Source organism: Buceros rhinoceros, unplaced genomic scaffold (genome assembly GCF_000710305.1).
Source record: "Buceros rhinoceros silvestris isolate BGI_N320 unplaced genomic scaffold, ASM71030v1 scaffold3890, whole genome shotgun sequence".
NCBI classification, from domain to species: Eukaryota; Metazoa; Chordata; class Aves; order Bucerotiformes; family Bucerotidae; genus Buceros; species Buceros rhinoceros.
The window spans coordinates 28,683-44,072 of NW_010391142.1; the positions used below are offsets into that span (position 1 = coordinate 28,683).

At 40.4% G+C, this 15,390-nt stretch overlaps 1 protein-coding gene across 1 annotated transcript in view; it reads left to right on the forward strand.

The window, feature by feature from the left end:
• Nucleotides 1-273: 273 nt before the first annotated feature.
• PHACTR2 (phosphatase and actin regulator 2) overlaps nt 274-15,390 on the forward strand; it is a gene marked incomplete at its 5' end in the record, with an annotated part of 46,154 nt that continues 31,037 nt past the window's right edge. The window contains 3 exons of the mRNA XM_010140259.1: nt 274-441; nt 10,416-10,496; nt 12,952-13,110. Coding sequence (XP_010138561.1) covers nt 274-441; nt 10,416-10,496; nt 12,952-13,110 — 408 coding nt within the window. The remainder of the gene's footprint in view (nt 442-10,415; nt 10,497-12,951; nt 13,111-15,390) is intronic.

Below are 15,390 nucleotides of genomic sequence, written 5' to 3' on the forward strand. Positions count from 1 at the left end.
AAAACCGCAGAACTGTGCAGGCGTGCCAGGTGTGCGTTGTGAGAGGCAAGTGCTGGCCTGCTGCAGTTGAGGTGCTGAGCAGCAGTGAAGCCCAGGGGTGGGAACTGGCTTGTGACCACAAGATGCAATCAAATGCCCCTTGGCTGCCCTCCGGAACAGAAAACACATGGACCCACATGCAGCTGGTGGCCATCTGGTAGTGGAGGAGTTCAGCTGTCAGGTACCATTTTGTTTTCCATCCTTCAGTTACCTTTACTTTTCTTGTTTATACAGTTGATGGTTTGGATAAGGCTTCAATTGCTAACTCGGATGGACCAGCCCCAGGATCCCAAACTCCCCCGTTCAAGAGGAAAGGCAAGCTCTCCAGCATTGGCAAAATCTTTAAACCCTGGAAATGGCGGAAGAAGAAGACTAGTGACAAATTCAGAGAAACATCAGCAGGTATGTCTGTGGCCCTTTGGTGGCAAATAGAAAACACTGTGATGGCTTTGCAGAGTAGTGTTTGAAAAGCTCTCGGAGCTTGTTAGATGGCAGGAGTTACTTAAAGACAGTATTTGACATGGAGAAAAAGCAGTTTGATCCTTGGCAAGGAAAAACCTAGTCTTGTTCAGCTTCTGTCCTGAACCTGTCACCAAAAATATAGAGTTTATTTACTATCCATCGTATATGATACTCTTTTGATGTTGACAGTACTCTTTTTTTAACTAAGAAAGAAAGACTAGGCTTTATATTACATATCCTCAAATATGTTGGAAATGTCTCTATGTCCTCCTAATAGTCAGTGACTTGGATTATAAAACAAGCCTTGCCTTCATGGGGACCAAAGTTTGATCTGTTCAGAGGGGAGAAGCAGATGTGGCCTTGCCCAGCAGAAGAATGAGGATCAGCTTTGCAGCCACTGCCTCCACACAGGCTGCTCTGCCCCTTCACTGCCCCATTGGGAAGGCTTGAAGAATGGTCTGAAATAAAATGCTGTGATTGAATTATATTCCTTCTGGAAAAGAGGGATGTTGAGGGCTGGGATTCAGTTAGCTAAACACAGTTGCTTGGAGCCACCTGAGATGCTCTGCTGTGTCCTGGCTGCTTTCCCAGAAGGTTCTGCATCATATTTGCCATCCCTATGCAGACACCTCCAAAACGCTGGGGCATCTCAAGTGGCTGAAGACACCCACGTTTAGGAAACTGAACGCCACCCTGCATATATGTGTGTGTGTCTTTGTGTGCCACAGCTCTGACCAAGTTTTCTCCAGAAAACACCCAAACTTCTGTTTTGGGATTCAGACGTTTGATGCTGTGCTTTTCTGATCTCGAGTCTAACCAGCATCCGGTGAGCATCTATGAGCTCTTCATATTCGCTACCAGAGTGCAAGTCCTCTGTCCCATCTTCCATGGCTCTAGGCAGTAAAACCAATAGTAATCTCCTAAAGTGTCCTCAGTAGGCTCTCCTGAACTCTTAGGAACACTCTGCTTAATATTTTAAATCCAAGGCAAACCCCTGACAATTACTGCAAGGAACTTTATGGTTTTGCAGTGTAACTTCTAAAACATGCTTTATTCACATAAAAGGCAAAAAGAAGCCAACTTCTCCAGTGTCTTCATCACTCCTGATACCGGCTGAAGTTTAGGACCGTCTTTCTGCCATCTTCAAATCCTTTTCTTCTTTTTCTTTCCCTCCCCTTTTTTTTTTCCTTTAGTTTTCCTGGTACTTTTACTATATTGCTAGAACAAACTTATTTCTAGTTAATGACTCCTGAATGTTCTGCAGCTACTGCTGGACAGGTATGTGATATTTATATGCAGTGAATTCTTCAGAATAATCACCATTCTTACGCTGTGTATACAGAGATTCTCCAAACTGTCATAACATATTAGCATGTGTTAAATTATTATGCTGTGAAATAATAGCGCGTGTGTCATTTTGCAGTTATTTTTTTTACAAATGAGTATCTGATAAATTTATGTTAAATACAGAATTTCTTATGTTGTACTGTCTTTCTTTAGAGGGCTTCAATCCAGTCTTACAAGCATCAGTTCTTATGATACAAAGCATTTGTTCGTATTTCTTTTACAAAACGAGAAAATTAGGCACGAAGAGATTAAAGTCAACATTTCTAAAAATGCCTCCTTAGTTACTTGTTTGTGCTTAATTTGCCTGTCCTGTTTACAATGGTCTGGTCCCTCAAGTCCTTTCAGGGTTGTGGAGAACCCATGGTTCCTGTTGGTACTGACTTCAGATGGAGTTTTTCAGGACAATTTATCTCAAGGTGAGCACCTGAAAAAATGGAGATGCCTAACAGTAGATGTAGTGGACAGAAAACATTAAGTAATCTCAGAACTGTAATGCAAATCATTCTTTAAAATTATGCTATTGATAAAAATAGGCAAGCTTTGAGTCACCAATACCTTTTTCAGGTGCCATACAGCTACACTAGCTGGTGATAAGCGTTGTTACTTCTCTCCCTGAGCCTTGCTGCATTTATATACCTAGACCATCAGAGCTAAGGTGCTGGTAGCATTACAGCAGAGTGTGTAATGGTTTACATTGTCACTGTGTGCTCCCAATGCTGTATTTATCACTCTTACAAAAGAGGTGGTTATTGGGAAGTAGTGTCCATCTTAACTACTTCAAAACTAATTTGACTTCCCAGTTCCCTCAGCTGTGTCTGTTTACTTCCACTGCCTCTTGTGAACTCGCACCAGCTTTGTGATGAACAGATCACAAACCCAATGCAGCTAAAAAGTAACTCTGCAAAACATAACAATAAGTAGTTTTTAGTCAGCTGTGAAGGTTACCACCGGACTGGTATCCTAGCATTGTGATTACTACCAGTAAAGCACACTGAAGCAGAGAGGAAAAACACACCCACTCTTTTGGATGACCTCTTAAATTTTAGAAAACCTGATTTTTTTTTCATTTCAGCTGTGGTTTTGCAGTGGTTTTTCAGTTCTGGAAACTGAAACAGTAGATTTTTTCAAATTTAAAGCTTTATTTTGTGGTAAGTGTTTTCTTGAAAATGGAGACCACCGGTGCGCAAACAGAAATCCACAGAAGTTAGGAAAACTTACACTACAAATTGGCAGAACAACAACAGAGTTGATGGTGAAATATAAGTGTAGTCCTTAGATTATATAAGTGGGAGCTCTTTTGGTCGATTGAATACTGATTGTATATAATTATGTATTGAATAGTGGAAGTTAATTATGAGCACGATGAAGTGTCTCTGTAAATGGTATAGTGGATGGGAGAAGTTTAGTGAAGGAAGAGATAACACTTAGTTGGCTGAGGTCCCCACTCTAAGTCCAGTCACAAGACTTTATTATAGTCCTTCGTGACAAAAAAGCAACTAACACAATTGATTCACTTAAGTGCTTAATGTGTCTTGTGTGTCTAGAAGTAGCATCTTATATATATACAAAACACAAAACCATTCTGATTCTCTGAATGATATAAACTACAGTGTTTCAGTGCCTATGTAGCTTGTAAAGAGTAAATATGCAAAATTTGATGCATGTCTAGGTCAACAGAACTTAAGTTGTTATACAGAAGGTTTGGGAACTTATGATATTTTCTCGTTATTCAGTAGATTGACTTTTTTTTTCCTTTAAGGAGAACTTATGTTCTATTTTTATTAAGGTTCTGCTTATCCATCCTGCTACACTGTAAAATTGGTTTATTTAGGTGGGCTTATATGAACATAGAGACATGAGTCTCTTAATTTTATGTTTTCAAAACTTTTGTGTTATTTTATACATTCGGTATATCAGCATGTGTTCATAGGTCCTAGTTTACATGCATTTTGTCAACCATCACTATTTTTTAGTGCTTTCTTTTTTCCTCCTGAAAGTAAAACTCTAGGAGTTACCTAGTATCTGAAAATCTTGACTTTTACCTCAAAAATAGCAAGACTGGCTCTCTAGGTTGAGGAGATTAAAAAAAAAGTAAATCTGGATGATATGACTTGTGAGATTTCTAAAAATAAATGAAAGATTCCCAAATTATTTTCTCCCTAAATTTCATATGAGAATTTTACCCCTCATGAGTCTCCTAAGATGTAGCCTACAAATTCAGGTGTTTGACTATGCAAAAGAGGCACAAGAACAGTTCCCAGGGCTTTTATGCTGAGAAAGGCGACTGTATATAAGTATCAACTGATCTCCACAGAGTGAAGATTTGGAGTATCTTTTCAAGGCAAATATAGTTCATAGTCTTGCATAGGTGTTATTGATATTTACCCTCCTATCTACATACAAGATACATGTTTTCTCCCAAGGCTGACTGTACTTTCCAGCCCGTGCCAGCAGCCTGTCGTGGGCTAGACGTAACTTTCGTTCATACTGGCAGTGCTTATAGGAGCGGACCAGAGTACGCCATTCGTGTGTTAACTTCTAGTGTCCTCCTGCAGTTTCTCCTCTGTCTTGGCCAGAAATGCAGGGGACGTCCCCACGTATGTCCATGTAGGGAATAGTACGGATAGATCGTACTGTTCTGAGGAACCAAGAGTAAGGCCTGTGTCTTCAGAAATCCCAGAAACAGCCAGGGTGCCAGCCGCAGCTATCCCGTGAGTAAGCCATACCTTTTCAGTGCAAATCAGGGTAGCTTGCAGTAAAACCGTATCTTTACATGCTTGAAGACTATTTCACTGTCAGGAAGCCCCAGAGCTATAGGGAGATACTCATTTGTTTTTAAACTCTATGTATGTAAGGTGTGGAATCACTTAGGTTTGTCTGTGTGCTTCACACGAGGCTGCAATTTGAAATGAAAAGTAGTTTGAACTGTATCATCCTGCCTCAGATGATAGTTTTGGGAGGTGGGGGATAAAAATATAATTATCACTGTATTTCCTGAGGAAACAGACCCAGGACCAACAGAGACTGAGAAGATGCATTTGCTTGGCAAGTTGCCCCTTGTTGCATACTAACTGACACAGGGGGAGAAACTTGCTTATCTAACTCGAGGAGGAAATGGGAAAACATCCATACAAAACAAAAAGTCCTCCAGGAAATCCTCTTCCTCAGACTACTTGATCAGAGATGTATTTACATCACAACAGGGGCTGTGTGTGTACGTATCTGTGTGTGCGTGCATCGTACATGCAGGAAGCTTATTTCCTGGCCTGAGACCATGGGAGACGGTACGATGACAGTCACATTTATTGTCTGTCCTCTTAACAGGGCCACAACTTAATAAATCTGTATGCAGCTGAGGACAGGGTTACTTCTAAGACAGAGTGTGGACTGTTGGAAAGACCTCTAATTGCTTTCTCCAGGTTTTCAATAGGCTTTTGAATTAGGTTCTTGCTACAGCCTTGCCAGGGCATGTACCACACAGTGCTTTTCACAAAATCTCACATAGCTTTCTTACGCTAGCAACTGAAAGATGTTCATAAACAGCAAATACCACAGACATCAAAAAAAGATGGAGGACTAGATGTGGAAGTGTTTGTGCCGATGTGGGAATGATGGTTGGTATTTTTTCCTTGAGTACCATATTTTCCATGCTGTATCTGAGAAGATCTGTTCTCTGGGCACGGGTTGTATACTTTCTGCCTGGAGGGCTTTCAAAATTAAGTAAAAACAAACAGAAAATGGCATCATCCTCAAGGGTTTCTCCCCGCCACACTGTTTTGCTGTGAAGGAAAAGGCAGTTTGTGTCTTGGCATGAAATAGATGCCACTTCAAAGCTTCACTGCAAGAGTATAGGCAGACAGGGAGCAGAAGGCAATTTTAGCTCTTCCTAGATCAGAGGAAAAAAAAAAATGGAATTCTCTCAAGCTTCTCTTGGAAGAGCAAAGCTAAAGACTGGAGAATGTCCAGAATCTCACAGCATCTTCCAGTCAGTTTTAAGACTGCTTGAGGTTTGTAGCTGCTGAAAATCACTAAGCAGTCTCTTTTGAGGGGGTGGGGCGGGAGGGGTGGAAACTGCTCTTTGAGGTGAACTATTCTTATGATTAGCATTACTATTCTCTGCGTTGGGCTGAAAATACACTTGTTGTGGGATCCCTCAGATGAGTACAATTTATCAGGTAAGTGGGGGCTGCGTACAGTGTGATAAATCCACGTGCTTTCTGACAGCTACACCTGAAGTCAGGGCAAACTTTGCTTTTGACTGCAGTAGGGGAAGGATTTCAGTATGGAATTTTTTGAGTCTCCTAGAGGGTGATGTTTAAAAGTGGAGCTCTCCTCACCTCAGCATTCCTCAGCAGGCAAGGACAGATAACTAATTACACTCACAGTCAGGACTGACTAGTTTGTGTAATCGATAACAATACATGCATGTATACCAATGGAGAAATTGTTACTTGCATTTTATTGATGGTTAATGTTACAGGTAATATGTTGGTGTTAATGTTCCAATATATATATTCACACTTTTGAATACACATATATCACAGCCATGTTAAGGGATATATATTCAGAGATAAATATATACACACACATTGTTATATACACATATGACAGAAAAGAGTTGTAGTAATGACATCAGTAATGTAATATAATCAGTAATGTAGTAATGATCTCTCAGCTTAAGAATGTCCACATGGTGGTGGTACAGCTAGCAGTATTTATCATACATGTGTTTCAGGATAGTGCTAGTCATCTAATGTGCTTAGGGACATGCTTAGTGGTGACCTGGCAGTGCATGGTGAACAATTGGACTCGATGATCTTAAAGATCTCTTCCCATCAAAACAATTCTGTGATTCTGTGATCTGCTCCTGAGTGAGTAAGATCAGAGATTGCAAAAGCAGTAATCAGCAGGAGTAGAGCGACAAAGGTGTGCTTGTGGGCAAAGCAAATGGATAGCATATTGTGTCAAGTTCTACTAGAAGAAGGAAAAGAAGTAGGTCTGGAACCCAAACATAAGAAATTTAAACTTTTCCAAGAGAAGGAGAGAGATCCCGATGATGAGGTCATGACAGAGGTGATGAGAGGAGGGAGCATACTAAGCAGGACTTTGGTGGAAACACCAAACTACAATCCTCTCCCCATACCGAACTCAGGAGACTGAATTATTTCCAAGGTGACAAATAGCGAGACCCATCCCAGGTGGTTCAGGTAGCTGAACTGTTTCTACAGTTCCCTATGCCATTAGCGCAGCAGCAGATGGCCAATACTCGTAGCTTCACTGCTGTCAGATATTATGAACCATTAGTGGGCAATTCAACTCAAATTCCTCTGCTTTGGATTGCTTGTCTGTTTTATTTATCACCACTTCCTTGTGGGAAATGGCATCTGAAAAGGTATCTCAAATTAAACACTTAACAAATGTTAGCATGTTTGATGGTTTCACCTTCTATGGTTTTACTTTCTTTGCCAGGGGTGGCTTATCTATCCAGTCATGATAACACCTTTGCATCTCAGATGGACATGAAGGAGAAGAACACATTATCTTTGGTTCGTGCTGTTTTTGGGGTGACAGTTGGAAAACTAGGAGTTTTCCGTTCAAATTAAGGTTTAGATTATGGCCCAGATCTCATCTAAGAAAGAGAGTAAAAGCTAGGCAAAGAAACTGTTCATTGAACACAGTCTGTATGCTAAACGAGGCAGGATGGCAAAGGTAAAATATGAATAAGCAAATAAAAGCTATACCATCTGCACACGCATCAAATTTTGTTCAAACATTTCCTGACTTCTGAATGCTTGACTTTGTAGCTCTCTTAAGAGAGTTTACTGAAACATAAGTGGTTGAATGTGACTAGCTCAACTGAGTAGTTTGAGACCCATGAAGCTCAGTGCAGTTGTACTGTGATAATCAAAATACTTGACTGTGTAAATGTGAAATGTGTTATATAGTCCAAAGTCTATGATAAGTAATGAATTACGATGGTGAGTCCATGCCGGCTAAATAGCACCCAGGATAGGTTTGTAAGTAGACAGGCTGCTCATTCCTCTTAGACAAGGGGACGTATTTTTGGTCACTTTGACTTGAATTGAAATTCTAACTTTCTTTGTAGAAATTAAAATTATGATACTCATAGTGAATACTAGCATGATTTCTAATATTCTTTCCATGGCCCAAATCACATTTTAAATTAATTATCTTTTCAAGCTGAATTAACTGAGCTTAATCGGTTTAAGTGAAAACACCACTCATGGCTAGCATTTTAGCTGATGAAGGTTTTGGTTTTAAGCTTCTTATCTGTTCATAAATTTTCTGATCTGTGAAATGGAGATAGGTATGTCTGAGGGTTGTTATGAAACCTGTGTAATACCAATGAAATGCTTCGAGGTCTTCCAGTAAAAGTGTAGGGAGGTGGTGACTTTTAATGCCAATTGACATTTTCCATGATAATTAATTTGATACAGTTATTAACTGAAAAAAATATATCATCCTGGGGGGGGTCTGATACAATATTCTTGAACTTGATGGAAAGACCATCATTGTTTTCGAGTAATAATGGTTTAAGTCCCACACATAAATGAGAGATCATCTCATTTCATTGTCCCCAGGAAAACAGATGTAAAAAAGGAAGCAGAGAGGAAGTTAATAATACTAGTAAAGCTGAAATAATAGGAGAGTATGTATATTGCCAGCAACAAAACAGGTATGAAGTATGTGCGTAAAGTGTTCATCCTTGGAGCCTATGTCAAAGGAGATTTCACTCTGCTTTCTAGAAAGATTAAGCTTGTGAGTAACTTAGAATTGAGACTGCAGGCAGTCTAACCTGCTCTGAGTTCGGGCTACCACACTCTCCCCAAGGAGACTGGCTTAAATTGAGGGTCTGCAGCCACGCTAATGGGCTACTTTATGTTGTCAAACGTGATTTGAATGCTGTGAAGGTTTGACCTTTAACGGGCAGGTCCCACAAAGTGCTTGAGTATATAAACATAGATCTAATGCCAACTTACATATTCTTGATCCAGTACCGTTTGCGTTCGTGAGTTGTTGATCTCACAGGCACGGGTAGCTTGAATTGGGCTGGTACCGCCCCCAGTTCTTCTGCCAGGAGTTGGAGCTATTTTGGCAGGGGGATGCATCCCATGAGGAACAGCTGCTGAATCCCCACACTTTGCAGTGTGAGAAGTAAACCCATTGCTGTAAATTTGAGAAGCTCAGAATCTGCTTCATCTTCTGTTTAACCATCCGTTTTCTTGGCAGACAAGGGAAGTGAGAAGCTGTGAGCAGTGATACCTTCAGGCATCTGAGATCAGCTAGCCTGGTCGTCAGTCAGCAGCTGCAGTTACCTGCTGCAGGAAAAGATGCCTTGCTATGCATGGAGGGTAACTTTCTCAGAAGAGCCAAACGGCCTTTCTCCGTGCCTTCACGGGAACCATCACTTCATCGGATGGCTGTTCACTCCAGCTCGGCTGGTGCAAATGAGATTGACAATACTTCTTGCAGTATTTAATCTGCATGCAGCAATTAGAGTGGTCGTAGAAAGTAATTGGATTACCAGAGTGTTTGAATTAGTGGATGAGATAAATAACCCTATCCCATAGCATTAGCAGGATGAAGTCCAGCGCAGCTGAAGCTTTGCCACGTGCCCTCAGCCTGAGCTCCAAACATCAGTTGGGTTTTGATGTCCTTATGTAAAAAAAATCAAAACAGGAGATTAACAGTAGAGACAGGATTTTACAAGTGATGCTCACATCTTGTGGCCGTGCACCATGGTTCCATGGATCATTACAGCGGCCTCCTAGATCACTGACTAAAATTGTATTAGTTTGGGGGTGGGGTGCAGTGGGCAGCTCTTCAATTTTTCTTCTATCTGTTCTTTTGCTATTCTATCTATTCTATAAATGCTTTTCCCTATAAAATTATTTAGCATTTTTCCCATGATAAATAAACATAATAATTAAAGTGCTTCGTGTCACAGTGTTTTGTGTGTTGGATGCTTTTCTTTTTTTACCCTAAATACAGGATGCTGCATTTTTTTCCATGAAAGCCAACCAGCATGGATGAGGATGGTACTCCCTTTTAGAACACAACTTTCTAGGTTCTGGTTTGTTTTGTTTTAAACCATTTGCGTGTCACAGAGGCTACTCTGTGAGTTGCTTGCTCTGAGCAAATTTGTCTCTCCCAATTCAAAACATCTGCAATGCAGATGGAGGTCTCTCCAGCTGAGCTAGTCAGCCCGGTCAGTGGGAAAGAGGTGCTTTTGCATGATAAATGCCTAAACGAGGATGATTTCAATTTCACTCTGAAAGTACCTTTTTCCATTGACTGCCAAAGAAGCCTCATGGAGCCTCACTCAGCTGAAGATACTGGATCATACAAATCCCCACCTTCTGCGCCTGAAATTGTGGGACAATGTTTTTAGAGAGCGTCCAACGAAAACCCAGACCACTTCTCATGCGGAATCAGAGGAAACAAGGTTTCTCAGGGTTTCTGTAAAATAAAAGTATTTTTCTACATTTTTCACAAGCATCAGCGGTACAAGTATAAATCTATTCTTAACTGTGCTTTTTCTTTAGTGTTGGAAAGGAAGATTTCGACAAGACAAAGCAGAGAGGAGCTGATAAGAAGGGGAGTGCTGAAGGAAATGCCTGAGCAAGGTGATAACACGTTAATTAGAATTTAGCTCCTAAGTACTAAACATGGATGATAAAGCCACTGTTGCGTCATTTCCATGTAGTATAAATAGGTATGAGGAGCCAAAGCTGGGGAGTGTGAGAGGGCATTTGGGCCAAGTGACAAAGAACAAAAGTTGGAGTCAAGAGGTTTGTGCTCTGTAACTGCTCTTGCCATAGGTACACTATCTGACTTTTTGTCATATCCTGAAGCATTGTGATGCTCTCTGTAAATAATGTGGCCCCTGTGGTTCCTACTTAGTGTTTACCAGAATTTTTTTGAGTTAGTGATTAACCTGTTATTTCAGTCTATTTGAGGATCTACTGTCTAAAGCACGTAGAGTATAATATGAGAAATCTTGGATGAAAAGGTAGAGGATTTGGGACCCCAGCAAATCAGCGGCCCATCTCAGATATCAAAAAGTACCGGTGCTGGGGTTGTACAGACCCCACCACTGTCACACAGGCTGCATTCACAAATGGCACTAACAAAAAACTGTGGGGAAGACACCACTCGTTTCAAAATGCTATAAGGTATAATAACTGGTATTAAGCAGAATTTGTGTTTCAAAAAGCATGATTAAGCCATGGTTAATGCCTCTGTGCTACATCTGATTATGTTTCTAGTGGTATTCTTGCCAATATTCTTGATCTTCCATAAAACTAGGTCAAATAAAAGTAGAATAAAATATTTTTTAGCTTAGAATTAAACCATTTGGCATTTTATTAAGGAGTCTAAGAACTCCATGATTTCAAAAAATATTTTTCTCCTAAAACTTGTGTTACCCTGACTGAGCTGAAGAATCATGGAAGTATCAGTGTGTATGGTTCATGTCATGCACATTGATGTTTAGAAGTAAAGGCCTCGTTTGTCGACATGTAACATCACTTGTCTTTATCATGTTTCCCTTATTACCAGACTATGACAATTCAGCACCAGACTATGACAATTCAGCATAGCTGGCTTCTGAACTTGTCTCTGCCGCTGTCTTTGACTTAAAACAAGACATGTAATCTCTCCATGCCTCCATTTGTTCATCTGTGATTTTGTTATGGTTTTGGGTAGTTGGATTACCTGACTTCATCCGTTGATGGTTGTGAATTGCATTTAGACTGCTGGGACAGTTAATGAAATGTGTTGATGTTTCAGGTTGGTTACAAACAGTCTGAACATAAATACTATAATTTGTGCTAGAAGTATGTATACTTTGGTCATCAGTGTCCTTGACTCTCTATTCCATTCTGAAAAGAGGATGGGGCTTTGGATCCCTTACGAAGATTGAGCAAAGTGAGAAAGTATATAAAGGTGAACAATTTTCTGCCCTTTCTCCTGGCTTAAGAAAGCCATCTATGCAGTCTGTGTTGCCGTCATCAAGTTTTACATCATGTCTGATGAAAATTACAATTTTCAGGGAGCATTTTTAAAGAATATAGGATTGGTTTGAAGGTGCTAAATATGGAGAGAGAGGAAAGGTGCTGGGTGAGCAGTGTGAAGGTAGTTAGGAAGAATGACTGTGGAGATGAAAGCTAGATGAGGACACTACATGGAGTCTTCAAATGTGAGAGGTAAGTAGCAGTGCAGAAGTGACAGTGTTTCGTGTGGGATGAAGAAGAATGAAGTGGAAAGTGGCAAGTGCCACTTGGAGGCAGGAGGTGTTTGCAGAACCTTGTAATGAATAAGAGGTGGGAATGCCACGTGTGGAAGCAGAGGAGAAAGAATGGATTTATCCAAAGAATGGATTTATCAGGAAGAGAAAAGCTGAAGAAACCGAAGGTTGCAAGGTAAGAAGAAAGCCGTGTGCAACAGTCAGCTCTCAGGGGATGAGACGAGGTTAAGAAGGTAGAACTTAGTTTTTACACATCAAGTTGAAGTTAATGTGTGAGTGAGAATGAAACCACCCGTTTAACCCATGGAGCACCCCAGTGTGGTAAGAGGGAGGCTGCATAATTGTGTTGAAACCAGGGAAGTGCCAAACATGGTAGTATACAGCAAAGAAAAGGAGGAGCGGAAGAGAGTGGAATTACCACAATTAATGAAGAATCAACCAGAGGAACCAGGAGGGACAGCAGGTAGATTTGCATGATTTTTGTATGGACATCTGTGGCGGTCCATGAATGCGTTTCTTTGCTGTGTAAATGAAGATGCAGGGAGGAAAAGAACAAAGTGCTAATCTGTGTAGAAATGAAGCTGGACCTGAAAATGCACGTGTACTTCCAGGCCCACTACTGCAGAGGTGTCCACGCAAAGAATGTGGAAGCCTATAGAGTTCCTTTACAGGGTTACTTTTCAGAGCAGATCTGCAGACCGAGGTTTCACCTTTCAGTAAGTCTCTCTGCTTTGCTTCCATGGAAACTTGAAAGCAGAGAGATGCTCTGTGTTGTAGGTAGGTGCTAAGTAGGCAGTTAAACTAGGCAATAGTTTTTTCAATTTTAATTTCAGATGGTGATGTAACAGTAAATTTTGAAACTTCAAATGGACACACCGTAGCCATTGGTGAAGACACCATACAGGAAGAAACTGTGGTAAAAGCCAGTGGAGATGATGGTACTTTATCGGAGAAAGTATCAGCATTGGAAGGAAAAAAAGAAGATCAAAAAGGTAAATTAACACATTCTTCACACATCGTTTTTTGCCAGTTTAAAGTTACAACATATTCTTCCAGTAGCACCAATATATGCTGTGAGTTCTGTTCTGCCACAACAATGCCAGCAGAACCTGAAGGAGATGAGACTCGTGAAACATCAGTCTTTCACCATTGGTAGGCATGCCTCTTACTGTGGGTATAGTAACGTCATAAAGAGGAGCATGGTCCAAGCATGAAAAGGCATGCAGGGATGTTCAGTTTCTAAATTCAGCCTGAGCCTTTCCTGTAGCCATGGGCAAGCTTTGGTTTTGGTTTTCCTTTTGTGAAAGAAGACACTAAGTGCATATGCGTCACCTTGCAATATCACTGTAGAAGTGGCTCATGGGTTGAATGTTTGAAAGTATTTAAGCCACTTAAAAAGCATGTATCATTTTGAAAGTAACTTCAGCAACTGATTCTGATTGGTTTTCATGAAATCTTAACTACTTGCAGTCCAGCTCTTCAGAAGTATTCAAGGGACTGTATCACTAGCACAAAGTGAGTTAGGTAATTTATGGAAAATGTGCTTTATGACTAGGGGATTTTCTGTAGTAAATACGGCTAAATATTTAACAGTCCCACAGACCATGTTAATTTTGTTTCCCGTACTCAGATCTACCCTGGTTACAAGAGTTTGACTAAGGGAAAAGTAAAGATTAATGCAGAATCACAGGGTTTGGACCAGCTTAATTTTTTTTCTCCAGCATCTTGAATAATATTCTTAAATACTATTCCATTTATTGGATTTTCCTGGAAGAAGGAGTAAGGATACAGAGGATCAAGAACTTTATGGCTGGCTGTTAGACTGAGCAGCCATTCCAATGTCTTCTAGTAACCTCTACCTAGTGATGAATGAACCTCTGAAGGGTGAGAGGGTCAGTTCAGCTAACACAAAAATTTCAATTCTTCTCTGTAATCACTGTGTAAATCACTTGATTATGTAAAAAGTGGCTGGATGTCCAAGGAGAACTGCTTTTCTTATGAGATTTCTAGCTTCCTGTCTCCCAACAGGACAGAAATACAAGATTAGCCTTTTTCATGACATTTAAATATGCCTATCTTGTAGTGCCAACTAGAACCAGATGTGTAATGGGTCAGGGGAAAAGAGTTATTAAAGCCATGGAAAACTCCTTTTAAATGCTTCAGGTTAACTTTGGGGTTAGATCAGACCACTTACTATTTTATGCATCCCTAAATAGAGCCTTTTGGAACTGCCAGGTCTTGGAAGTTTTCCTAAGGTACAGGGTTTTTTTAGAAATACATGTTTTTTACTATGTTGAAATCCCCTCTAGCTGACTTTGCAGGATGTAGAGCTCCAATGAAGCAGGAAAAGTTCAATATCTATTTCAAACAAATTATTACACTCTGCACTCTTTATATATTGTGTTGACCTTATGGGGAGAAATGAAAAATGATTGCTGTACAGAAGTAGACTCGGTACAGAAGAACATATAGCTATCACTCTAGTCCCTCTCAGAAGGTGAAGTATGTATGGAGGAGGGAGAAGGAGAACAAAAAATGAGCAAACCTGGTATTCATTCACAGAATGTCAATGTGACCATATAGAGGTTGCAAAATACTTCAAGAATACTTTCCTGTTATATCTAAACATGAAGTTCTACGTTTAAACACGTTGAGTCTTCTGAAAAGGAACAAGATAGATTTATTGCAGAATAGTCTGCACAAAAGAACTGTTAAGGATCCATTCCTGACATTAGCAATGGTGTTACGCAGTGCAAATCCAGTACAACTTACTGGATCGTTGTGAATAAACTCAGTTATTCTTTCCTTTATAGCACATTAGCAAGAAGGTGAGCTGGTCTGTTGATCACATTGGAAGAGTAAGGCATCTCACAGATGCATCTCACCTGGCAGATTGATTGTCTGTGAGTGTTTGTAGGAGATGCAGTAGATACTCATTACACCCACAGACACAGGCAGAGTGAGGAATTAGCAAATGCAGAGTGGAGGTTTGCTGATGCTCACAGAACAGCAAAATCAGAGCTGAAGCAGGAATTCCTAGTTCGCTGTCTTCTGCTCAGGGTGTAAAACATGCTGGTGTTCAGATCACAACCCTGTGTCATGGGTGGAATGAATGCTAGCTGGGCAGTCAGGAGTAATGGATGCCAGGAGTTCATCTTTAGTGAGGCTAATGTTAGGCTTTTTAGAGTAATGAACTCTGAGGTGTAAATGTTGAAGGAAGTTAAGTACACTTTCCATGTTTATAAGACCTGAAGACAGGATTAATTCCTGCT